The 26,669-nt window shown below is 37.7% G+C and overlaps 1 protein-coding gene across 2 annotated transcripts in view; it reads left to right on the top strand.

The window, feature by feature from the left end:
• FCHSD2 (FCH and double SH3 domains 2) overlaps window positions 1–26,669 on the top strand; it is a 163,049-nt gene that overhangs the window by 34,108 nt on the left and 102,272 nt on the right. For both annotated transcript variants that reach the window (XM_032990862.2, XM_032990863.2), the window contains exon 3: window positions 330–375. In XM_032990862.2, the coding sequence (XP_032846753.1) occupies window positions 330–375 (46 nt within the window). The remainder of the gene's footprint in view (window positions 1–329; window positions 376–26,669) is intronic.

Consider the following 26,669-nt stretch of genomic DNA (forward strand, 5'->3'; position numbering starts at 1 on the left):
AAAGCTGAATTCTGTTCTGTGATACTGAATTCCTCCCTGGGCTATACCAGTGGAAAGCCAAAGAGCCTTTAATGAAGGAAATGGTATTTGTACCGGTAGTCCTGGGAACGGAATTTGTCCAGTAAAACTTGGAAATTCGAACATTGCGTATGTGAAGTCCACATGTGCTAGTTGCTAAGTTACTGATACACAGTTGTGAAACAATTTTGCGTTTTTGTTGCTCATTTAGCTATCAAGACTGTCTAGCAGAAAATCCTTTTAAGTAAGTTATTGAATTTAAAGTGTTTTGCTGTATGTATTAATGGATTTTCTTCTTTTTCCTCTTTCAGAGCATTCAGCCAGAAAAGAGCTGCAATTGAGAAAGAATATGCACAGGTAGGTTCTGGAATAATTTTAATGTCAATGACATTGCTTTCTTGTGGTAATTTATTCATTAGCAGATTTTCCAGTGTATGTTTTTTCATTTATCCTTTCCATAAATTACTTACTATGAAAGTACCTGTTGAAGTTCTGAATTGGACAGTTTGGCCTATAAAGGACTTAGGCCCATTCTGTGTTTTCATGGACATTTTGACTTGAGTACAGAAGACATTTTTAACATTTTTAACTTTTTTTTTTTTTTGTAAAGTCAATCAACTCTTTGAGGTTTTCTCAGAAGTTAGTGTGAAATCTGAATAAAAAGTAAAATCAGGTCAATTAGATGGAGAGGAAATGTGTACTGGCATACTGAGTCCAAAATAAATTTATATTCAAATTCTTCAGTAAGAGAAGCTTCCCATTCATCTGAAATAAAAGCAGACAGATTTGGCCTCATGCTTGTGATAGGGAGTGGAATTAATTTTTATTTGTTTGTGAGAAAGGAGGGAGGATTGATATTTTTTTTTTTTTTTTTTTTATTCCTTGTTCCAAAATTAGAAAGCATCTGAAAAGGGGCAGCTGCTCACTTAGTTTACAATAAAGGCCCTTGGAGCTTAAGACCAGGTACAACAGGTTAAAAATACATTAATTTATTTTAAAATAGATTAAAGGTAGAATAAAATATAAATGAGGGAGTTTGTGGAACTCCATATACAATTGGAGATGTGCCTGATGTTACAATTGCTGATGTTGGGGCCGTGACAGAAGTGAAATGTGAAAGCACAAGCTGTCTCTAGGATGTTTCCAAATGGAGTTCGTAGCCTGTTGTGTTAAGCATCCTTCTAGTCATCAGTGCTGCATCACCCAGAAGTATACAGAAAACAAACATTTTCTGTGGGCCAGACTTTACTGTTGGTTTATGAAAGAACGAGCATTTCTGTATCGGCGATGTACGCATTTTCCACTCCTAGATTTCCTGCATGTTGTCTCAGCCCAAAACTCAGCTGAAAACACTTTGTAAATAGAAGTAAATTTCTACTGAATTCAATCAAAACACTTACAATAGTGCTATAAGGGTCTGCAGTTATTGGTGCTACAATTCTTTCACTGTACATGAATTCACATTAGCATACGCTGATTACATTGGCAGTTGCACTTAATTTGATTAAATATAGCAATTTTTCAATGACAGAATCGATATATGCCTCTTGAAACTTTGATTAAAAGTATGTATTCTTTAGTGATTTTTGTAATGACATGGTAGAGATTTTAAGATTCTTAATATATTTATCCATTCTACACTGGGAATGTTTTTTATATGCAGAGGCACTTACAGCTGTCGCTGAATTTAGGGAGCAGTCTTGATAAGTTGGAAAAATAATTACTTTCTTAGATTCGGAAGGCTCAGTCTTAACAACTGAGGCTTTCAGATACTTACATTTAAACCCCCCCAACTTTCCAGCAATACAGCTGCATCATTTGAGATTCATTGAATGGCTGCTTATATGAATGAAGTCTTGTGGGATCGCTTCCTTGGTTTGCTGATAAGTGTACAGTTCAAGAACAATGTTGGATGTTTCTTCTTGGGCCTGTAAAAGGATTTCTGTTTTTGAGATGGTAATAAAATCTCACATAAATCCTTTTGGCGAGAGAAATTGTAATCAAAATAAATATGAAGTCGTATTCATCAACAGTGGGATATTCCTCTTAAACCAGTTATAAAGGGAACTGGAAATTCTCAGCACTTAATGTCTGAAGCAAGATTTCTAAATCTTTTCACAGATTCTGTCCATATGCCTTTTGCCACCTTAGGGAACTCGAATATTCTAACTTATGATTTTTTCTGGCAAGCTGAAGAAAAAAATGGAAGGGTGGACAGTGCAAATAAGCTTCCCAGAACTGAACACTTTGTTGGTTTAAAAAACTTGTATGCTGATGCACTGCACTTGGGTGCCAAGTTTCTATACACAGAGTGCTTTTGTTTGGAGAAGGAAAACCTGTACAAGTGCTAGTGAAACACCATGGTTCAGTGTTTATAATATATCCTTAATTACATGGTAAGTGGCTTGAATGTATGTGATGAATTACAGGATATATGTGTAAGCTGCCCTATGTCTTAGTTTATCAAGGGAGTTTTGTAACTGAGTATTTTTGCTGTGTTGTACCTGTTGCCGTCAAAGTTTTTTTGAGCTGTTTTTCTGCTTACTGTCTTCCTCCAGTGGGTTCTTGACCAGCTTTTCTAGGCTGTGCTGTGGTATGAATGAGAGAAGTATCCAATGTGTCAGCCCTAGTGCTGCAGCTCTGCAGTCCTTTCTAGATCTGTTGTGAATATGCACTAAGCTATTTCACTGGTGGTATTTTCAGTACTGCATTATTTAATATGTGCTTAATATTCAGAATTGAGAGCATAGAAAGGCTCTTGTCTCCCATTAACAGTATTCCTAGTAATAGCATTTAAATTGCAATTTTGTATTATTATTAGCTATTCTCCATGATTAATAAGCTTGCTGAGCTCAGTGGCTAAGAATACTCTTTTGTTAGGTGAAAGAACAACATAGTGAATGTCTGCTTTTGCTGTTACCTAGTAAAAAACTGTTTTACCTAGCATGTTAAATAGGTAAAATGTTTGTGGGCATTTTTTGAGATTGTAATTGCATCTCTGCTGTACTGATTATTATTTAACACTTTTAACCCAACAGCAGTCTTCCATAGTCTGTGTTGTATTCTGGGAACACACAGATGACTTTCCTTGTCACATTTGCTCATGCTTTGTTTTTGCTCGATATTTAGCCGTCATTGTTTCAGAATAAAATGTGAGTCTGGGCAATCAACGTGGTGTATCTCTTTGGGTCTGCAAGTAACCTTCAAGAGCTGGAGCTGTGAAACGTGCTACTCGTTTCAGTGCATGCTAATTAGTTACGAACTAGAGTGCCTCAACTGAAGGCATTGATAATGTAGGAAAAAAGGTAGGAAAGTCCATTCTGTGAGCTACACAAGAGCTTTAAATTTGAACTGAGGTGCAAGTAGAAGTTTCTGTTCAGATTTTAAAAACGGGCATTAATTGCTATGATTTTTTTTTCCCTGTTTTTTCCAGAGGTCAAATTAACATTGAAGAGATGTATGTGCTCAGTAAAAATAGTTATCTTATCTGTGATCTAGAGAGAGTGGACAGGTCACTCGGTGTTGATTGCTGTGTCTGTTGCAGTGAGAAACTCGATACATTTAAAACATTTTAAAATATGGAGAAAATTAAAGGTAGTGTCATTTATATCCACACATTCCTATTGGCAGCTATGAGTGAAGTGCATCCTTTGGAGGGGTTTGTATCTATAACAATAATCAGGAGAGGAGCCTTAAAATAAGATTAAATGAATGCCGAAGAAAAAAGAGCAGCAGATGGAGCGAGAGGAGGTGGAGGGGGAGGGAGGAGCAGGAAAGGCAAGAGGAAAGGTGGATTTAAGCTGCCTTTACCATCTTCTCACCCTATAAGTGTCTCACCAGACTTCAAATACCAATTCTTTCAAGACATCAGACTATGTAAATACCTTTTTTCTAGAAAACTGCAGTATTCCAATAGAAATTTTTGTGTATATATATATGTATGTATGTAACGTGTGCATATATGCATTATATGTAAAGCACAGAAATCATACATTATTTATTACATATTTTATATATCTAAACAATTTTTATGGTCTGCAGTGCCCAAATAGTTGCTTAATTTTGTTTCCTTACTCTATTGTTTTCCAGTGTTTGAAATCAGAAGATAGAAGCTGCCCTTTTTTTCTACCATCTTCTGACAAGGATGCTAGGGTGCTTCACTCAATATCTAGTGGCCTTTTGAACAGTTTTTCAGTGGATTAAAATTCTAAGCATTAAAATCAGAGATATCCCCCCATGTCTTACAAACTTGTGCTGTGGCTAATTTTTTTTTCTTTGCTGCTCTTTACCATGTAGTCTAATGCTTTGCAAATGTTAACTGGCTTATCCTTATACTGGGGATACTGGAAAGGTGGTAGTATTTCCTTAGTAAGGAATTGGGAAATTTGAGTGAATTTTAGCCAACATAATATGGGTATTTTTGATAGAAAGGGAACTATATTCCTGGTCTTTTGAATCTTTTTTTTTTTTTTTTTTTTTTTAAAAAAAAAAACTGAAGCCTGTGGAAATAAATGCAACTTTTGCTTCAGCAGTAGAATTCCAATATTTTTTCTTCTTTGCCTTGTAAAATGCTTCAAGGTTTACAGAGGAGGAGCCCTGTACAAGGGTTTATTTGTAGAGTACCTGTGCTGGCATATTAGGAAGAGGTAAGGTGTGCTTTAGTAGATTGCAGATGACTTTATTGAAAATCAACTTGCTCCATTTCTAGTAAAAGCAGAGTCTTTCCAGAAAGAAAGGTAAGGTGCTAGGTAAAGTAATTCTCTTGTGAAAATATATTGCTTTATTGCAGTGTTGCAGTATTCAGTGTAAGAGCAGGAGATGGTCCGCACAGCACAGGAGCAGCATCTGTGAGGCTCAGGGAAGGTGCTGGTGAGCTCTGTAAATAAAACCATTTCAGCACTGAACCAAGTCACCTGGACTGATTCAGAAATCCCATGTAGCAAAACAACTGCAGCTTGGCAAACACAACCTTACCACAGGCTTAGAAAAAAAAAAAAAAAAACTTTAAGGGTGAAATGAAGTCTTCCCTCTGACTCAGCAGCTAGCTAACCCCTGGGGCATCAGTAAAATAAAAAAACTTCAGGTATCTGCCCTGAAAATCCAACAAGCAACTTCCTTTTAGTTCATTCTGTATAGTCTGAACAGAATGGGGTGTTTTTTCAGCCCAAAGGATACAGAAAGTTACTGTGGCCTTATGGAGAGCAGGAAGAGACTGTAGACATTAAGGGTGGGTCCCTGATTTGGGGACAAACAAGAAGCAGCTGTAGGTTGACTGGGCAGCAGCCTGTTTTGTTAACTGATGATCTTAAATTATTTGTGTCTTCCTTTGAGGATGATACTAGATTTACTGCTGCAGTAAATCTCCCTCTGGAGTATTTCTGTAATATTTAAAACGTTTGTCTTGGTTGTCCTTCATGGCTGAAATTGATGGCTTTTATAATCCAGCATTTGTATTTAAAAAATACCTGTTAAATTAGCTTTTGGGGGGGATGTGTGTAAAATATATTTTTAAGACTTAGGGATACTTTATCTCGTAGGGAATTAAAAGCTTTGACTTCTGTACTCCAGATCATGTGAGGAGTGGTTTACTCAGTAATGAGCACACATATAGAAACTAGTTTTTTCTCAGGCTTATCTTTTGAAGAAACTTGGCTATCATTCCCCAGTTTCTCTGCAGAGAAACTTCCGCTTGTAGTAAATTAGTAGACTGTGTGGAAATTTCCGTACTGGGCAGTGAGATGAATGGTTGCTATATCTGGATGTACTTGATAGCAGTCAGTTTGGAAGACGGGGAATTGTTTTGAAATCCGTCTGTGTATTTATTGTGTTTTCAAACTTTCTGTAGGAAACATTAGGAAAAATTCAGAGTGAAATCATTTTCTATAAATGAGCTCGCTTCATGTCTGCAGGTGTTAGCTTTATCATTGCTGTCTATTTTGAAAGACAAAAATTTAAAAAAAAAAACCCAACTTTAAATTTCTAAGTTTTCTTTTATATAATCTCTCTCTTGAGATTTTCAGTACCTTTACTGTTTTAGATCTCTTTAGAAAGCCACATCCAGCCTGGCTCACTCGGGCTCTGTGAAGTGATCCTGGAGGCTTGAGATGGTCCACGTGCATTACTCAAAAAGTATGTTGGTAGGTTTGAGGTAGCTTCATTTTATTTTATTGGTAGTATTGCATAGCATTTTAGTAATATTTCTTTTTTTAACCGGATATGGAAACCACATTTTTAGACCTCCATCGCTGGGGAATGTTCTTCTCCCAAGTCAGAGCTGTGTCTTCACCATCAGAGCCTGGAGGGAGACTTTCTGCCTGGCCTTTATCCATCTTCAGTTGTTTCCCATAGTGACTGTGTGAATATGGCACCTCTTTGATGTGGAGAGTACATTTCTTCTTACCTGTGCAACAGTAACAGCTACTGAAATCTTACAATCCAAGGTCTGAGTTGAATTTTCTGCCTTTCCTGTTGTAGGAATTTCTATAGGAGAAGTCAGTGGACCCACTGAAGCTTCGTATGTGGCTTCTTATTTTGGATGCTACTCCCTTAAGCCTTGTTGGCACAGCTACTTGTGGGAGAGGGAAAAGCTATATCCAAGAAACCTCTGGATCTAAATGCAAAAATGTTGGAGCCATTCAGGCCTATTCCTGCACTGAGTGATATTCCCTCATGGATACTTAGGGGCTGTGGGGCTCATCTGTTTCTCCCAATTTGAAATCTTGCTGATTTTTTTGATGTTGATCCCATCTGTCATAGAAAACTATGTCAGGCAGGTTGGCTTGTAAACATGATGTGCTTCTTTCTGTAGACATCTTCCTTCTTTGTGAATAAAAATATAAAAAACTGATGAGGTTTCTGGGAGCAGGAAAAAAAAAGTGAAAATAAAGTATGATTTTTTTTAATTAATGCTAGAAACTAGTGAGGATGTAGAGCCTTCACAAGTATCCGGTGCTTTCTGGGAGATGATGTCTTTGGTTGACATCCATGTCACCACTGGCACTTGAAGCACAGGCCAACCTGTGAGAGTTCTTGCTGCCCGCAGGCATCTGCTACTCCTGAAGCACTTTCCTACAGACGTGCTTGATGTAGCCTGAAGAACTGTGAGAGAATGCATTTTGTTTGAACTTTCCTAGTTTACCAAGCAACTCCAGTTATTTTTTGTGAATGTTTTGGCCTCTTGGTTAGTTACTTGTTGATTTTTTTTTTTTGTTCTGTTTAGTTGATGAAAGCACAGAATAATAAGTGAGTCTTGTGCAGGTTCTTGGAAAACTCAACTAAAAATGGCTTAGATCAACGATTCTTTTGACAGCTGCATTTTGAAGTCTTAGTTATTGGTTATCTAGCGTTGTTTTTAAACTAAAACTTCATTAGGTACTAAGACAAATACTTTCATGAAGATGTTGCTGCATCTGCCTTATGGCTGCATTATAGATTGGAAGTCTTTGCATACTGACCTATGACTCCATTCACTCTGACACAGACATATGAATCAAGTGGAAAAAAAGGTGGTAAATGTTCAAGAGTGGTTATCATGAAAATAATACCCATTTTATTTTTGCAAAAAACAGAATCCAGTTGGCCCAAATGTTTATTAAATAGTGTTTTCTTATATGAGGAAGAGCATTTCCATGTCCATTTATCTTGTCTTATGGTGTTCCAGCACTTATAAAAATGAACATCAATGGGTCAACAGTTTTCTCTCAAGATGTGAGTTTTATGGGTGTGTTTAGAAAGCCTTTTTCCTCATTAATGCCTCACATAGTGCATGGTAGTAATGTGCTGATTCGTGTTAAAACATAAGCAAACTGCTACTTTCCAAAGAATTTCCAAAGAATATCTATATTCCACAGAATGTAGATATCGATTGTGTTTGCTTTTTTAAAGTCCATTTATAAACTTAATCTCTGCACCTGATAGTGGTTGTGTATTACTGGTAATTCCTGCTTCTTGTCCATTGTTCTGTTAGCCAGCAGAAATTCCCCTTCTCCAGTTTGAATTTCTCAGTAGCCTGTATTTCTTCTCTCCATTTTGTGTATATTTTTTCCTTAAACCCTTCTACATGAATTGTGATTTTTGTTTAGTTACCTGACAGATGTATTTGTCCCAGCCATTTAAATTTTTGCTTGTTGTTAGTTTTGGTAATTTTTCTTACTCTGGAGTAATTACTTTCTTTTAAAGAGCTAAAGAGAATTGTTGCATATCTTTGATTCTTCCTCTTCTTACACAACTTAATCAGGTTAAAATCAGTGATCTATAAGGCATTTCTGCTTTCTAGTCCAAGAATTTAATAATCTGTGTTGATCTAAATGAAAGTCTGAGTAGTTGTCTTGCTGCGTGCTTTCACTTTCTGTTTAAAAATCCCCAACCTTGTAAGTTGAGAACCTTCTTATATTTTACTGTCTAGAGGTGTTCTGCAATTAGCAGTAGCTCTCAAATAATTTTGCTGGAAGGCTTTTTTGCCCTGGTAGAAAATTTTATCCTTCAGGTATCTCCACAGCACAGTAAATTGGGTGGGTTTTTTTTTAATTTTGTTTTGTTTTTTTAATATTCTATGCCATCATTTAGTTTATGATATTTCTTCTGGATAATCCATGATGATGTCTAAAATAGCTTTGCTTTCATTCAGTTAAGGTACAAAACTAAGCGGAAAACTTGTTTTTCAACCTGGATTATGAGAAATATGTATTTATTAATGAATAATCACACGAAGTGTCTTCACTCCTTCCCATTTTCCTGAAAAATCTCGTCTTTTGTGTGGAACGTGTATGCACATGAATTCAGATACACCTGGAGCCTGGACTGTTTTGTTGCTTTGTCTTCAGTCGCAGCTCGACAGACTTTCCGTCTTTCAGGAGAGGATCCGCACCGCTGCCTGGTCACTGCCCAATGTGGAGATCATGCATATTGATGACCTGGTTTGGCCCGTTAAGCCACGGTGCTGCATAATACATCAACAGAACATACTGGTTCCAGAAAGAAAACACCTGCTTGATACTACCTTTGTATTATATTCTCCTATGGTCGAACACCATTCAAAACACCAGGATATCAATAAGAGGTTGAAGAAAATGAAGTGTACGACTTAGTCGCTATTCATGCCATTCTTTCCAACAAAGCATGGAGAATCAGTGGCTGTGAATGCTACAAAGACGTGATCTGCTCCATTTCATAAATGGTTAAGAACACTATTGTGAATTTTAGAATAACTTGTAGAGACAAGTTTGACAAATCAGGTGTTATAATGGGATTATTGATACTATTCTGCACTTGTCACAGTTCAACCCCTTAGTGCACGTTTCCCTTTTTACCGCAAAACAAGAAGCTCTTTAGAATTCTCTATATTAAATGTCCGTTTAACATTTAATATAATATACTTTGCATGGAACAAAGACTATGGGTTCTACATGTGACATTCCAAACAGTATTATCGGTGACCTTTTCTTTTTATGTAGATTTTGCATTCAGTCGTTCATGTACTTTTTCTTCTCTGAGAAACACGTCAGCACTTAAAGCAGGGGAAAAAAGTCAGGTATCGGATTTAGGTCTTGTCTCGCTGACTGGTCTGTTAGATGAAAAATTAAAATGCCTTATACTGAAATATTTGTCCATTTAAGAAGAATTTTAAAAGGCAACCTTTTAAAAATGCTAAGCTATCTACTACAGTTTTTATGGAATTCTTTAGGTTAAAATAATATTTCTCTAAGAACAGAGGTGGACTGTCAGCTTCTATTTTCAGTGAAAACATCTAGTTCCTTATAGAGGGGTTGCTAAGCTTAGAATTATGCTATTTCTACAAAGAAAGCCCTTCATAAAGAAACTACATTTTCTGCTGAACTGATGCAAGCAGATTTCTCTTAGCCTGCTTTTAGCCGTTATTTTTCTTTCCAATTACTGCGCTCATAAGCATCCACTGCCTGGAATTTTGATACATGTAAGTGCTCTACTTTCAGAAGAAAAACTTTATTCTTAAAAGCTGTTCATTTTTCTTTGGTATTTCAGTTTTAGTGAATCAGGCAGTGTGTCTTTCAGTCTGTGGAGTTACCTGTGATCTGTTTCCATGCGCATTGCTGTTTTCTCTACTGTAGGTTGTGTGTGTTTGGGGTTTTTTCCCTAATTACATCAGCATTTCAACTTTTTTCAGATTCACAAGAAGTGAAATTTCTTTTCTTCTAACGCATTCAATCCAGACAGTCATCTTTCCCAATATCTGCTTTTCTCTTTCCTGTGATTTAAGAGGACAGGCTAGTCACCACTTAATGCTTTAGAAATAAATGAAGTGGAAACTTTGGCTCTCCAAAGTAGTAGCAATACCAGCACTGAGTCATAAGTCCACACCAGCAATACGCTACCTAGTCTTTTCCACCACTATTAAGTTCTCTTTTTCATGCATGTCTTTTCACATACCTTGTCCTGGGTATACAAGAAGAAGGCTGCTCTTTATTTACTTTCATACCAGTGTGCTTCGTATGCATCATAGATTCATCTCAGAGTTATTTAAGTCTGGCTGCGTGTCACCCCCTTTGTACGTATTTCTTTTAAACTTTGGGAATGACTTGGGAGAAGGGACTAGGATACACTGACGCTATATTGTAGAACATGTGAAAAATCAACACTAAAGAGAGGCATTGAGTTTACAGTAAAAGAGCCCACATCCTATTAATTTTCTTTTTTTTTGAAAAAAAGAAAATATTATTCCACCCGTATTTTAATGACTGTTTCATCCTAGTTCTCATGCCCTTCCTTCCCTTCATCAAAAACTAATTCTTACATCTAAGGGAATGGGTGGCGGGATTATCCCTGCAATGTTTCTGGGTTGCAGTAAGAGAGGAGATGAATGAAGTGGGAAAAAGACATGAGAAAGTGGACCAGAAAAGGGATTGGAACAGGGTGTCTGGGTCAGGTATGTAGTGTGAACACTCTTGAGAAGAACTGGAATAGGGAGCAGGCAGTGGTGGTGGGTTAGGTCAGGAATAAAGGTGGTATCATTGCCGTAAGTTATCCCTCTTTCAGTCACAGTCAGTCTGCCCCTTCCTTTCCTGAGGCCTTTGAGTAGTGGAGCTCTATTTCTACTCTTAATTTTAGAATCAGGGTAATTTTGGGTGGAAGAGATTCCTGGAGGTTATCTGATCCACCTTCTAGTCAAAGCTGGCCTAACTTTAAAGTTCAGTGAGGTTGCTTAGGTCCACGTCCTTTTAAGTCTGGAAAATCTTGAAGCATGGAGATTCCCAAACCTCTCTGGGGCTGTTCCACCATTCAGCAGCCCTGGTGAAAAATGTCTTCCTTCTCACAGCTGCTTGATAGCCCAGACCCTACCTGAGCCACCTCTTTGGCCATTTACTACGCTCCTTTTTCACAGTCCCCTGGTAATGGCTGTGCCTTCCTTTTTGTGCTTTGTTCTTTTCCTGCCCTTGTTCTCAGCTTTTGGGCTGGTATCATTTCCTCAGGGATGGAAAATGCATCCTGGTTTGCAAACCGCTGCTGGAGATTTCTGTGCAGAGATCTACAAGCTGTCAATACGCCTGCGGATGCTCTGGAGGAGTGTTGGTTTTTTTTTTTGGTTTTTTTTTTTTTTTTTGGTTTTAAATCCCCAAAGCTTCTAGGTAAGAAAGCCAGTATTGTTTGGATGAGCATCACTTACCATCCCTTCCTCGTATTTTCTAGCACACTGTAAACAAATCAAAAGCCATTTGTCTTTTAACTTTTTTTTTGTCTTCTATTTGCATTTATGCACTCTCTGTCAGCCCTGCATTTGTTCTGGAGCCATCAATTTAAAAAAATCCTTTGTATTCCAACATAACTCTGCTGCTTTACCTAATGAGCACGTTCTCTGTTACAGTCGAAAGGCCATAATTTAGGGAAAACCTGCAATCACTGTGTTGCCTGAGAATGGTACTCTGGAGAGTGTAATTAAAAAGAAAATGTTTGTTTAAAAAAATAATCCATGCAGAAATAAAGGTATGTAGAGTTTCATTCTTTGTTTTATCCTGAAGTTCAGCTAGTTAATTCAGCTGATTAATTTTTCTGCAGTTCAACTAGTTCAGCTGGTTTTCAGATGATTAGCAGACAAAGGTAATTCATAAGAGTTGTTTTTCCTTTCTTCTGTGGGACTTTAAAGAAATGTTTGATTGCATCTTCTACACAGTTCTAACTAGAGTGTTTTTGGACTATGTATTTTAGGTAGTGATATTTCTGAGAAGTTATACTCACTTTTTATATTTCTCAGATCATACTACCTTAATTATACTGAGGATAAGGTCTCCATTGGTTTAAAAAGAAAAGGCTGATTTAACCCACTGTGCAATAATTAAAATACATAAACTTGTATGTACACTGTAAAAAAGCCTGAACATACTTTCACAGGAGTGGCCTGTCATCCTTTCAGTTCTAGAGCAGTCCCTGACCCCAGCGATCCAGATTTTATGCTTGACAGCAGTTTATTAGATGGATGTAAGGTAAACTGGGCAGAGCTTCTTGGCTACTAATGCTGTTTGTCTTAGACCAAGGATTACTTTAAAGGGTACAGTAGATGTGTTCTTAACTATTTTTAAAAACTATGCTCCCTTCTTCCCCTTTGCAACCTTGGAAGTTATGCTTTCAGACCTGTACAAACCAGAACGTGTTGACAGCTAAAAAAAAAAAAACCCAAAACAGAGAGAGAATGTTTAAGTCAAATCTACTGTAAATGATTATTCAGTATAAGACCCTACATGCACAGTAGTTGACTTGTTCAATTTTGTACAGATAAAAGGCCTTTTATCAGCCAGGCCTGCCTACTCTCCCGAGAAAGGGAGAAAGGAAACGTAAGGTTACTCAGGGCAGTGCAGGAGAGGAGTCCAAATGGTAGTTGCAAAGTAATAAAAGATGTGCTACTAATCTGACAAAGACGTGCTAGCAGCAAAGAAGTTTGTCTATATGATCTAGGCAAGTGAGTGCACGCTACTGTTTGTATGGCTTACTCCTCTGGTAAATAGATCAGTAAACAGCGAGGATGTTTCTCGCACATGTTAGGGAAATGAGGCTTCGTGGTGGCTCTGGAGCTACAACTGTGCAACCTTCTCATTGCTTGCATGCTTTATGATAAAGACATGGTATATTTATAAACTGTAGATGAGAGACTTTTACATCTTATTCTTTACCAGAACATGCGAGCTTTCATTTAAAAATAAAGTAGCTTGCTCATATTTAAAGCAACTACTGCAAAACATGAACAAAAGCTATGTATCACATCAGTTTTTAGATCCTAGGGGATTAATTCTGATAGCTCACCAAAAAATGGCTGTGCCTCAAACAGTACTGTTACATTTTCAGGTCTGTGTGGCCATTAGTGAAGCTCACCTCAGCTGGGTCATTCCTTTACACATTGTTTTAGAAAGAATAAACAACAGTATCTTAAAAGCTTGGTACTCTAGTTCTTTGGCACTGCACTGACAAAAATCTCAAATATGCCAGTTTAGAACTCTTTGGGGTTTTTTGTTTGGGTTTTGAGTTTTTTTTTTTTTTTTGGGGGGGGGGTGGGTTTGGTGTGTGTTTTTTTTTTGTTTGTTTGTTTTGTTTTTTGTTTTTTTAATATAACTAAAATAGTGTTGTGTTTTGTTTTTTCACTTTAATACAAAACCAGCACTGATGAGGGAGTGTGCTCTCCAGCCAGATTCAAAAAATATGTGGCCTGATACACAGTCTGTATAGATGATGTGCTCTACTTGTTTCCTGACTTGGCACTATCACTGAAATAATAATTAAACAAAAAACCCTGAAGTGTTGTCTAGAACACTCAGTGAAATTTCAGTATAAGTCAACAGTTGCTTGCTACTTAGGCAAAAGGTTTTAAGCTAGTCATGAAATTTTGGGCAAATTCAACAAAACTGTTGTTTGCCTTTAGCTGTAAAAAATTGGGATAGACGTAAGCATGTTCTTGAAGTACAGTACTGAATTGAAGCCAAAATGGGGAAGAAATTTGTGTTATGGCATCCATTCTAATTGCATAAAATTCATGTGTGCAAATGAATTTACTAATTATGAGTCTTAAATAGTGAAAACATACTTTGGGGTTAATTACTCGCAATTTCAATGGAAGTGGCATGGTGGTTTTTTCTTAATCTCTGAAACTGTTGCTGGCTTATCTTTGTTTAGTAGAGTTCATTGGTTTGTATCCTGTTAATTGCAACAGTTTATTTGAAAAACCGGATAAATAATTTTTCAGTATTTTCCATGAAAAGTAAAATTAATCTTTGCAATAAGCTTTGTATTGGGAGATTTCCATGTATATTAAAACTAGCTCTGTACTTATATTGAGCAATTTAAAATACAGTTTAGGAAGTTAGTGACATCATGATCATCAGTAAACATAAATGTCATTATTTGCATTTTAATTTATATATGTATAACATTCATTTCAGTCATCAAAATTGTGTTGCTGATTATATAGACTTATTCCTCCTATCTCTTTTTTATTTTTTAAAATATTATTCTGTATTTTCTGCTTGACATTCTTAACTGCTGTTCATTTCACTAGCAATATACTTAATGCACTGCCTTTTGCAGTTTAAGGGGTAGTTTGTCATATTTTCAACAAGAATAAAAGCATATTTCATACTGGTTGCAAACAGAAACTAATTGAGTAGGAGGAAGCCTGCAGATGCATAAAAAAAAAATAATCTCAGCACTGGTTTTCTTAGCTCTGATTGTGTACAAATGTGGCTTGAAGCTTTTTATACCTTCACAAACCATAAATAGGTAAATTAAAATAAAAAAAAAAAACATAGTAAGAGTTGGTCATATTTTTTTTTGAGATGTGAGATTGTGAGCTACTAGGTTTTCTGGATGAATTTCTGGCCAGCGTGCAAGTACATCTGTGTTTGCTTTTTGATTGTCTAGCCAAATAGGCTAGAGAGACATTTGCATTTTTCCTATCGAATTATTTTTCTTCTGTTTATAGTAGCATCTTGAAAGACACTTTCTGTCAGGTGTTGATTTTTCTGTTTTTGTTTTTACTGATAATTTCTGTTCACTTAAGGTAGAGCAAAGCATCTGTATGAATGCCCTCCAGGAAATGCGGTTGGGGGTGGGGTCTACGAGTAGGGTTACTTTTTCTATGTGTTCATAAAGGTGTTTTCTTTTGGATAAGGAGGATCATACACTGTCTATCTCTTTTAAAAGAGCTTTCACGTATACATTTATTATCAGGTGTAATGATGATACAATTTTTTACTTTCATAAGACTATCTGATGAAAATTGAGGGGTAAAGCAAACTTCTGGGTTGATATGCCCATTTTTTTAGGCCTTTGGTTTTGAAAATGTGGCGTAAATAGGCACATGCTGCTGTTAGATGGATAGAAAAACATAAAGAAAGCTGAACAAATTTATCCGGGTTGTGGAGGTTATGACAGAACATGAATGAAACCAGAACTGTATATACTCCTGTAAAATCCAGTTAAATCTTCCATAGAGAGGTTCATATATGTAAAAGAAAAGAGTAAATAAAAATCCCTTTTTTGAAAGATCATAATTTACCTCTACTCTTACATCTGAAGTCTGAGAAGTGAAGATATTCTAAAACTAATCCTGCCTTGTTCTGCTTCAGTTTTCTTTGCCACCATGAATGACTTGCAGTTGTTTCTCCCAGTCAGGACCAAAAGGTTTTGTTCCAGTTGGTGGCCAGTGGAAGATTCTCAAAGGGACAAGAGGATCAAATAAAAAATTCCTTTGAACATGGCTTTCCATTTTATTCCGTCGAGTTGAGTAGCATCAGGATGAAGATCTCTGTTCATCAGCTGCTTATCCCTTGCGTTCTCTTAAAATGGGTTTTGTAGAGACAGAAACAGCCGAAGTACAGCAAAATGTTTATTTCTGATCATTCTTGTAGTCTAGCTATATAGCATGTTAGATCTTGTGTCTCCTCCATTTAGAAAGCAAAATCCCCCTCATATAACTTCCAACAACACCACCACCATGCTCAGGAAGTTTGAATCTAGGTGCAGAGAACTTTTGAAAAGTCCATGCAGAAGGCTTTTGGATGAGGACTTCACCATGACGACTTAGAAATATCTATAAGAAATACTAAGATGTTGCTAAAATTATACCGTGTTGCCTTTTTTTTCTTTTTTTTTCCTGCAAAGAGACATACCTCAGTGCTATTTCAGGGAATCCGATGTTGTGTCCGATCTGCCCTGCTCTCTTTTTCAATTTCCAAAACCAAAATGGTGTTTCTTGATAGGAACCAGATGGGCTCATCCAAGCCAGTAGTCTGGCTCGACCAGCTTTCCTTGGGAAGTTGGATTTAGAAATTACTTTACAGCCTTACCTAGTAACAGTTGAACCAAGCAGACAGAATCATGCTTTGCAAAATGTGTTTTTTACTAATTTTGATAGCTCACACCTATAGAGGTAGGCTTTTCAATAGAAAAAGAACAAAAAATAGCAGGCATGTTGATTACATGGAGTAGGAGTATGTCTGCTTTTCTTCTAAATAGCAAAGAAAGAAGGGTTCTTGATTTCAAAGCTGATTTCCTTTTCTCTGTAGGACTAATTGCCTGCCAACAAAAGATAAAAATAGTGGGGTTTGGGTAGGTGGGTGTTGTTTCTTTTTTTAACAGTAGGGCTTTTTAATGCTAGAAGTCTTGTGCTACCTTCTTTTACTCTACGCTGTCTGTCCTCAAGAGTTCTTTGCTAGAGGGCCACTTTATAGAAGTTATTTCTAGGAATATAAAAATACATTTCTAGTGCTTTATAGATTACTGTTAGGACCCAGACTGGACTGGATGATCTCCAGAGCTCTCTTCCAACCTCAACCACTCCATCATTCTGTAACTGTTAAATTTCTAATATTTTAAGTGTTTAGAAATAAAAGAGTGAGTAATTTTCATGGCACTCTCAAATAGCTCAAGATATTTTAAGGTTTGAATGAAGATTCTGCCTGGTACGGTTTGTACAAATGAGTCTAACTGGCTATTTTGGTACATGTGTAGCTTCAAGAAATGAGGAAATGTATTTTTCACGTTTTGAAACTTGCTTTCTAGAATTACGAGGCTGACAAGTTGAGATTGCACAGAAGATCAACAAAAGTTGGCATGGACATTATGCTTTGTTGTTCCATTAAAGAGTAGATTTAAATAAATCTGTTGAAGATTGTGAGTATTTAGGGAGTTCAGCTGCCCTTTTATTTTTCCTGGAAATTCTTGAAAGTAATGTAAATACAAAATATTAAATGGAATTGGATAGATCTTGTTTGTTTTACTGTATTACAGTGAAATGTGTTTTCATGTAGCTTGCAGAGTTTTAAAAGCTTGGCCCCCTCTTTTCAATTTTATTTTAAATAAAATTTTCTGGTATCGTAATATCTCTAGATAAGCTTTTTTACTCTGCATCAGCAGTGCAAGACTTCATATAACATCAAAGGTATTTTGGCAGGTGGAAAAATCATGGGGGACACACAGAGGTCTTTATTTTTTGAAGGCAAAACTTACAGCTACCAGCAAATCTGAGAGCATCATCAATACTGCAAAATTAATTTCTGCCATTAGTGCTCTTACTTTTGACATGGTCTCTATTCAGTGCAGCACCTTGCATTCATGCAGTGTACTCTTAAGTCTTCAATCACAGAGGAGTGTCGTGCAATTCTGTTCTTGCACTAGGCTCCAGAGAGAAATAAAAAGGTTTGATTGCAAGGAGAAATCATGGTACTTAACTAGCTGTTTTGATGTGTGGGGACTGCTTTGTAAAACCTGGGGTAAAGATGAGCAGTTCAATTTCTTCTCTTCCAGCCTTTTATTTCATTTGAGCTGGTTTTGGTTGTGTTTTTTTTTTTTTTTTTCCCTTCCCTATGACTGATGGCAGTGGAAAATCTGACAAAGCAAAACCCTTTTTGATTGCCCATTTGAACATCTGTGAAGGAAGGGACAATAACAGCATCAGCCATCATGATAAATAAAGCATGGATTTTTATGAGCATATTTTTTTTCTAAATTTCAGTAAAAACACAAATTATATTGTCTTGTTCTTTTCTCTAATACTCCAAATGGTGAAAAACGTTTGGATCAGTTGCTATTATTCTTCTGTGCTTGATCTTCATTCTATTCAGGCTGTCTCCAGGTAATGGTTGAAAATACATCTGTTCTGCAGTTGCACTTACATATTTGGTTACCTGCATTTTCAGAAATTTTCCCTGTGCAGTCTGCATTGACCACTCAGTCTTCATAACTCTCAGTTTTGGGGTTGTCACTGATGATCCCTGGAACTGAGCTGTGTGAACATGAGCGTGTAATTCAGTGGGGTGAAGCGAGTCACTGGGGCCAATGTTTGAGGACCACATCAGGACGCGTCGCGTGGTGAGACCTTCCTAACTCACCATTTCCAGGGCAGGTAGCTGGTGTCCTCTGCGTGCGAGCCAGATCGTATGTTCCCTGGATGAGATACAACCGATGTGTTGTGGCTGTTAGACAGATTATGTGTCAAAGAAGCCACCCAAAATAGGAGCAGAGAAGCCTGTAGGTCTTTCTGCTGCGGTCAGGATGTTTCAGCATACAGGAAAGCTGATGGAATCAAAATACCAAAAGCAAGATGTGTTGATCATCTAATTAGTAGAAGTATTGCCTAAGTACAAGGCAGTATTTCTGCCTCCTGGCAAGTTGTTCTTCTAGGTGCTTTACTGTAAATGTTACAGCTCACAGCCCTCCACTACTAGTGTTACTGCGTGACGCTGAAAATTTGCTACCTGCTGCTCTTGGCAGCCGCGTGCTGCCTGTCTCTGCTCTAAATGACCTGCTCATCATGCTTATTTCCCCTGCTACTGTTTCACCAACCTTCCAAAGCACCTTAATATGAAATCTCTGATATCTTTTGAGTTCTGGAGCAGGACAGATGTCACCTCAGTTTCTCTTGAAAGCTGGAAGACGTTAGGACAAGTCTTGAAGAAAACCCCTATGAGATGTGATGGTACGGAGAACCTGTAGCCGTGTCAGTGAACCTGGTGGGGAGGCAGCGGTCTTTAACTTGTTTGCTGTAGATTCCTGCCTGTGTTCCCACTCCTACCATGATTTTATTTTAGGGCATTCTTTATGGATATACATCATAGTCCATGTGTCAGCTTTTGGCTGGTCTTGATGTCCAGCCAGTGTAAGGTAGTTCAGGTTGGCATTTTTTTCCCTCTTGAAATGTTAAGTGTCTGTCTTTCTTTTGATATTCTGTGTTAAAAGAGCTTTGTTGTTTGGCCGGAACTTGTGAGATTACAGCATCTTCTGTTGGTGATGCAGCCTGGCTAACGTGTCCTTTACTTTGAACCCTACCTCTGCTTGTTTCATCTGATGCCCTCAATTTACTGGAGAAAGCGAGAACAGTTAATTTTTATCTTTTGTCACTGTATAGGTCATGATTTCATATACAAACCTCATTCTGAAGTCCCTTCAGTTGTCTGGTTTCTTAAGAGAACTGGAGGGTCCGAGCTCTCTGAGCCATTCCGGATTTGTGCATTTTCCCCACCCTTGCTCCTTCTCTTTCTCCAACTCTTCTCTATTTCTTGAAGATGGGCAGAGGGAAAGACCAAAACAGCACACAGACTTCCGAGATGGTGCTCCATCCGTTCCTGAAGTGATGGCAGTAATCTGCATTATGTTCTGCCTTCCCATTTTAACTCCTATTGCTGTTGGGTTTTTTGGACTGCTACTAGACACTGATATTTTTTATGTACCCATCTGTTATGACCCCAAGATCTTGACCCTGCATGGAAATGGTCCACCTAACATTTTACATAGGAAACTAGGATACTGTTTTTTTCCTTGTTTGCATCTCTTTACACACTTTTGCTGTGACTGACTGCTTACTTTCTTTAAAAGTTTCTGGTGAGAAACCTGTGAGAGAAGGGTTGTTACTCTATGTTAATTTAGCTCCTGAGTGTTTTAAAAAAAAAAAAAAAAAAAGCTGTATCCTACTACTTTCTTTGCTAGTTTGTACATCTTAACTAAGTTGTTGGGTTTTTTTCCCCCCTTGTGTGTGTCTGGCGTTAGAAGTTAGACAAAGAGCTTGTAAGATAGAAATGTTGAAAACAGCCTTCTGAAATACTTTTTCAGTTCTTAACACGTGTGTTCTTTTTTTGTAAGCCACAGAGCTGAAGTGAGGTTTAACTTCCAAATTAAGATATTAAATGTAGCTAAATTTGAGTCATAGAGTATAGCTAAAAATAAAATACTCTCTGGTTTACAATTTTTTTTTTTTTTTCACTGAATGGTGAGAATATCTTCTTCACTAAAATCATTTAGACAAAGCTGTAAAATTCCACCAACTCCAAGCCTCACAGGGTTGTATGTAGCAGAAATAAACAGATTTATTCTTTCAACCAATTTCTAATGTTGTGTTTGACAAACTTTCTCCCTGGTTATTCTTACAGTTTATCTGGGTTCAGGACCATGAAATGCTTGATGATTCATGGCAGGATTAGGTCATGCTGAGGAAGCATTGCTGAAATTTAGACCTGGTGTGAGCACGAGTGTAGCCTGGCTGGTTGATGGTATCAGCATGTGTGTTCAGCACTGTGGGATGCAGGAATAGGTCTGTTTTAATTCCGTTGGTGAGAGATATTCAATGTTTCTTATGATACTTTACGATTTTTCTGAGAAAATCTGCAGTTTTAAGTGTTCAGCATGTTTTAAAAGAGAAGTATCTTCCAGTAAAGATGGGAGAATGTCTGAGGTTGTGCATGTGTGTCCAACCATGCTCATGTAGTATTGTCCATTTTTTTCTTTATTTGAGTTAAGATTGAAAATACAGTGCCAGCTCTTCTGAGGGTATTGCCCGTATCGGTTCTCTTTGTTTTGTTCCAGCTTCTGATGCTGCAATTCACTTTGCCTTACCAGTTTTGGGAAGAGTCATCGGTTTTCTTCAAGTTACTTGTGTGGCAGCTGTGCTGAGAAATATCTGGAGTGAGTTTTTCTGTAGGTGGTTATGTGGACTGAGTTGTGAATATTGCTGTACTCGGGTTATCAGAAAGGCCAGTAATCGGTTTGCTGAGGCTAAGATATGATTTCAGGTGTTTAAAACCGTGACCAGTGGCTACTGCTAGGATCAGAGATATTTTTCTACCATTCTAAAAAGGCAAATTAAACCCAGCATCAAAATAACTAGTACATTCTTCAGCCAGGCACTTTTATCCCTTTATTATCCAAGAAATGTTTGTGCACTCCACTGGTGTGTATCTCTGTACTAGAGGTGTTCAATCAGCCCTCTCTGAGTGCAGGAGATGTAGTTTAAATCAAAGATCCTTTTTTTTTTTTTTCTTCTTTCTGATACTGGGCTGCAACACAGGAATTGATAGCTTTGGCATCACTGGGGTAGTCTGGGAGAGCTGCCTCTCTGCTGAAAAAAACAGGGGTTCATTCGCTTGCCAAATGGTAAACTAAAGTAAACAGCATTTGTACAGCATTAATGTACACAAACCTCCATTGATTTGGGGGCTTTTTCTATCTCAATATTTTCTGTATTTTACCTCTCTGAGGTTTTTTACGCAAACTGCACTGCCAGCTGTCTCTACACTCCAAATTAATACTGTCACTGGTTCTGAAAACACAATAGAAAACCAGTTTTATATTAAATTCCTTTCACTGCATAAATGGCCAATGGAGCTGGTAACCAGGTTACTAAAGAATCAGAAGCAGAGTAGCTTTTAATTAAATATCATTTGGCAAGGTGCCCAGAAATTTCACTGTTGTGGGAGCGGAGAATGAAAAACAAAATGAAGAACTGTCACTGCTGCCTTTCAGAGTGTCTGGAAGATGTATTTGCTTGTATGTGCAGATATACTACCAAATACTAATACTAATAAAAATACAAACACACAGCGCACCTACCGTGTCAAGGTGACCCTGTATATGTGTTTATCATAATCTCGGTACTGGTTGTGATCCAGTTTCACAGAAGGTCATATTAGCAAAAGAATGGAATACAAAAATAAATTAAGAAAAAGTCCTGCATGGTTTTAGGATATTGTTCAAAGGTAAGAAGCAATTTAGTCCCATTAATTGCCCCTCATTTGCATCAATATCACATGATACCAGAACATTTTTGTAATCATCCCTGTTTGCATGTGGACTCATTAAATGCTGCTAAGGTTGCTTTATGTATGTATATATTAGGTGGTGGTATTTGTTGTTACAGGCTTTGTTTTTATGATGCTTGATTGATTGGAAAGCTTTTCTGTAGCTGATTCAGTTTTTGGTCATCCCTGGGTTTGATCCCATGCACTGAATATCTCAGTGAGTGAGCAGATGGTTTCAGTGAATCCTCTTTTGCTATATTCAAGTGTACAGTGTTGTGATTTTAGTCCTGTCTTAGGTGGATCTTCCCTGCCTTTAACCATTCCTTTATTTTTTAATTTCTTAATCTGCCTCTTCATCGTTCTCAAACAAATTCAATTCTAATTTGAAAAACAGTGAGATACCATCTTTCTCAGTGATCATTTTTTCATATTTCATATGTTTTGATTTATTTTTGCTTGTTTATTATTGCCAGAGTGTCCTTCTCAGCTGTCAGAGTACTGACATCCCTTGTATAGCAGCTGAAATGAATTGAACAATAACTGTATTTCAGTATTCATGGAAATAATTGTTATAGATTCCTGTGCTTTTCTCCTACGCACAAGTTTTTTTCTGTCCTTTACTGTATTACAGTTAAGCCCCTTGTTTGCGAAGCTCTAAAGCATCGTGCCCTTGTGTATTGGCTTGCCTCTGGTTTTAGTTCACTTCTCTCAATCTCTTGACTATTTTGCCTTCAGCGATTCTGTTCTGTGCCCCTAAAACACTGCCTAATCTCTGCGTCTGCCAGGTCACAACATACTCTGATTACCCTGGCTATTGGTGGTTTTATTTGTGTTGCAAGTGCTTCCAGGTAGGAAATCTGTTTCCTTCTGTGTTTGTACAGCACTATGTAAATTTGCAACAATATATAAATGTTTTCTAATGACCTACCCCTGTAGAAGTTAATTAAGTCACATCAGAGCTGCGTTTGAGGTCTTGTGTTCAGAAACACACCGTTTATTTAAAGGAGTCAAAATGAGAAACATGATAAAGAAAGGTTTGAGTGGAGAGATGAGACCAGACTGCAAATTTGAAGCTTGCCCTAGGCTAAATGAAAGTTGTTCTTTTAAAATCTATTATCTAGCAACGCTGATTTCAATATGAATGCAGTTCACTTTGGTTCTGATTCTATTTCACATCTTTTAAAACCAGATTTTGTTGGCTTTTCTTAGCAGAAATTTGTTCTTGATGCATTTGCTTAAAACAAGACTTCAGAAAGCCCATCTGCATTCTCAAGTCTCTGTATACAGTGCTCTCTTCTTTTTGGCTTCAAGCATTCATGTGAAGAGCATTTTCCTTTGTAGAAACTTTGAATTTTAGGCACACATTGGCCAGTGTGTAAAATACAGTACCGAATGAAGTTAGTTTTATTTCTCTAAGTGATCTATTTAATTTCCCTGCTTTATCTTAGTTTTAAAGCTTTATTCACATCTTTGTGTCTGGGATTAATTTGACTTGGCACACTGCAATGTCTCTGTCTCCCAGGAGCAGCTGATTATTTACAATGAAATTCTTTTTCCTCTTCTCCCTATGGCTTGTGGTGAAGATTTTAATTTTTTTTTTCCCTACACAACTCCAAATAATACACAAAGAGCAAAAATATTTTAAGAATGAATAGCTGAGTTACCTGTAAGGACTGGAAAGTCAAACATGACTCACCTTGTAATGAGTCCACAACTGTATTTCCCAGGACATCTTTGGTTTTCAGCAGAAACCTCTGAATAATGAATGGCAGCACTATCTATGCAGCTGTATAGAAAATATTGGGCTGGAGGCCTGCAGTGAAGTGAGTTGACAAACATATGTTAATTATTTGTTAAATTAATCATAATGTTTTTGTATGCCCAAAAAGGGAGAAAGTGTGTTTTCTCTCCTCTCAGGTATGTGAATAATGATAATGTGAATAAGGAAAAGTGGCTATTTAGAACTCAATTTCCAAAGAGGATTTGTTATAATCTTTTATTAGCAATACCTTTTCTATTTTTTTAAAGCACACTCTTTATCTGTTAATTTTTGGGGAAAAAATTGAAATTATTGAGAATGCCTGTAAGAGTCTGTGTTTCACTGGGCTGGGTGGACATTAGCTGGAGCATATCCTGCACTAATCCCCGGCTGGGAAACTCAGCAAGTGTCTCTAAAGTCAAATAGATTTGTTGAATAATTGTGAAGGAAGAGAGAGGGGAGCATCTGTGTGCGGGTGACATGCCAGTGTGGTGGTGGAAGAAACACGATCTTGAGAGGGAAAGCATACACAGCACTGCAGCAACTGGTGTGACGTGATTTCTGGGCATGGTTATGGGAATTTGGGGTAGAAAAAAGGGGATGGGGAAAAGTCGATGGATTGGACGCTGTTACAGCAGGCTGGGTTTGTTTCCCCTCTAGTAAACAGTATTGTTTCTGCCAACTTATTTTCATTTTCTAAAAGCTTTTTGTCCCTCTGTCAGCATATTTTCTGTATATTTAGAAAAAAGACCAATAATAATTAATATATAAAATCTACTAAATGAAAGATAGAGCAGAAGTTTTAGTAATACCCAGTTATGTACGGTCATATAATTGCAGCTGGTAGTGGTAATCTCATATGCAAACCAATGTCTTATATGAAGAAGTAACCCCCAAAGCAACACAAATGCTGCCATGACTTGCAGGCATGCTATAATTAAAATAGGAAACATACTTTTTTTTTTTAGTCATACTTTTGCTTACCTTTTTAACTCTCTGAAATTCCTTTTTATTTACATGAGCAAGTATACAGTTCAGTCTCAGAATAATCCGTGTCCTCTAAAGATTCAGTGACATGAATCATGACAGTGAACAAGAATTGATAACTCCAGAGGGAGTGTGCAGTAAATCAGGGTATGTTCCTAGGGCCATCGAAGGCTTCCTCTCTCACAGGATTACCTCCAGAGCTAAAGTTAGTGCTGGCATCAGGGAAGCTAAGAGCAACCAAAAAAGTGTCAAGAATGAAGATCTACGATAAGCACAGATGGAAAGAGCCAGATACAGGAAAGAAAACAAAGGAGTTGGGGGGTGGAATTTTGTCTCTGGTGAGAGAAGAAATGAATGGTGAAGAGCTGTGGAACAGCATAAAAAATGAGATTATAGGAATGGCTGATCAAGTTTTATGTTACCAGGCCAAGACAAAGAAATAGAGGTGGGTAATGAATGAGGAGATGCTGATCTGGAAAGTGTTAGAAGTTGCAGGGGTGGGGGGAAGGAAAAAAGAGATTCAAGAGATTGACCATCTAGTTGGTGTTGAAAATGGAAATACAGAAATGCCTGGCTAGGGGAAGAATGGTAAGAAGAGTGTGCAGAGAGAAACCTGAAATTAGCTGTATCGCAAGATAAGAGAGCTCTGAAGTGGAGCATTTGAATTGAATAGGTAAGCACTAGAAGACGAGTAATAATTGAGAACAAGCAAGCACACAAAAAGAAATAGTTGAAAGATATTTGGAAGATCTACAAAGTGCCCAAAAACCAATAGGTAGGCAGATCCTGGAGGAGCTGCCTACAAGAAAGAGGGAGAGAAAATGGTGGAGTTAATGGCAATGCCAAAACACTTGATAGCTTGGGAACGAGGAAGAATATAAATTCTAAGGAGTGTCAGAATAACCGTGGAGTAACTATAGACAGGCAGGAGACACAATAAAGGCAGTGTACATATGATGAACATATGAGCAAGAGCATTCACTCAACACTTTTGCTTGTAAATTCTGTTGAATGAGGAAAAGTAGCAATAAAATCAGTGATGTAAGGAGGATTTTATTAATCACTCTAAAGCAGTGGCAGAAACTGCCAAGAAATTCTCTTGAATTGAAGATCAGCGTGAAGTCTTTCAGTTGTCAGGATCTGAATGGGGAAGAGGTAGTAATCAGAAATAGAGACAAACTTCCAGCAACTCGGAAAGCAAAGCATGTATGCTTTGGAAACCTGGCTCAAGGACTAGGTGGTGTTGTGGTGAAGCAAAAAGGAGCATAAAAACCGAAGTTCTGAAAAGCTACAATTTCAAAAGTAAAAAAAAAAAAAAAAAAAAAAACCCAACTTTCTTTGGGAGGCAACTTTTATCTTTACTGATTCAAATTACCAGGCTGGAATACAATAAAAACTTGTGTTTCATAGAATCACAGAATGGTTTGGGTGTAAAGGTAATTTAAAGATCACCCAGTCCCACCCCCTGCCCCGGGCAGGGCCCCCTTTCCCCAGCCCAGGGTGCTCCCAGCCCCGTCCAACCTGCCCTTGAACCCTTCCAGGGAGGGGGCAGCCACAGCTGCTCTGGGCACCCTGGGCCAGCGCCTCACCCCCCGCACAGGGAACAATTTCTGCCTTAGATCTCACCTAAATCTGCCCTCGGTCAGTTTAAAACCATCACCCCTCGTCCTACCCCCACCCCCTAATCCAGAGTCCCTCCCCCCCTCTCCTGTCCCCCCTTTAAGCCCTGGGAGGCTGCTCGAAGGTCTCCCCGGAGCCTTCTCTTCTCCAGGCTGAACCCCCCCAACTCTCAGCCTGGCCTGTTTCTTTACTTGAAGCGGTGGAGGTATTGGTCTTCAAGTCACCACATACGGAATATCTTTAACCCTCTTCCTATAAGTTAT

The sequence above is a fragment of the Tyto alba genome, unplaced genomic scaffold (assembly GCF_018691265.1).
Source record: "Tyto alba isolate M040663 unplaced genomic scaffold, T.alba_DEE_v4.0 Super-Scaffold_2, whole genome shotgun sequence".
In the NCBI taxonomy this organism is placed as follows: domain Eukaryota; kingdom Metazoa; phylum Chordata; class Aves; order Strigiformes; family Tytonidae; genus Tyto; species Tyto alba.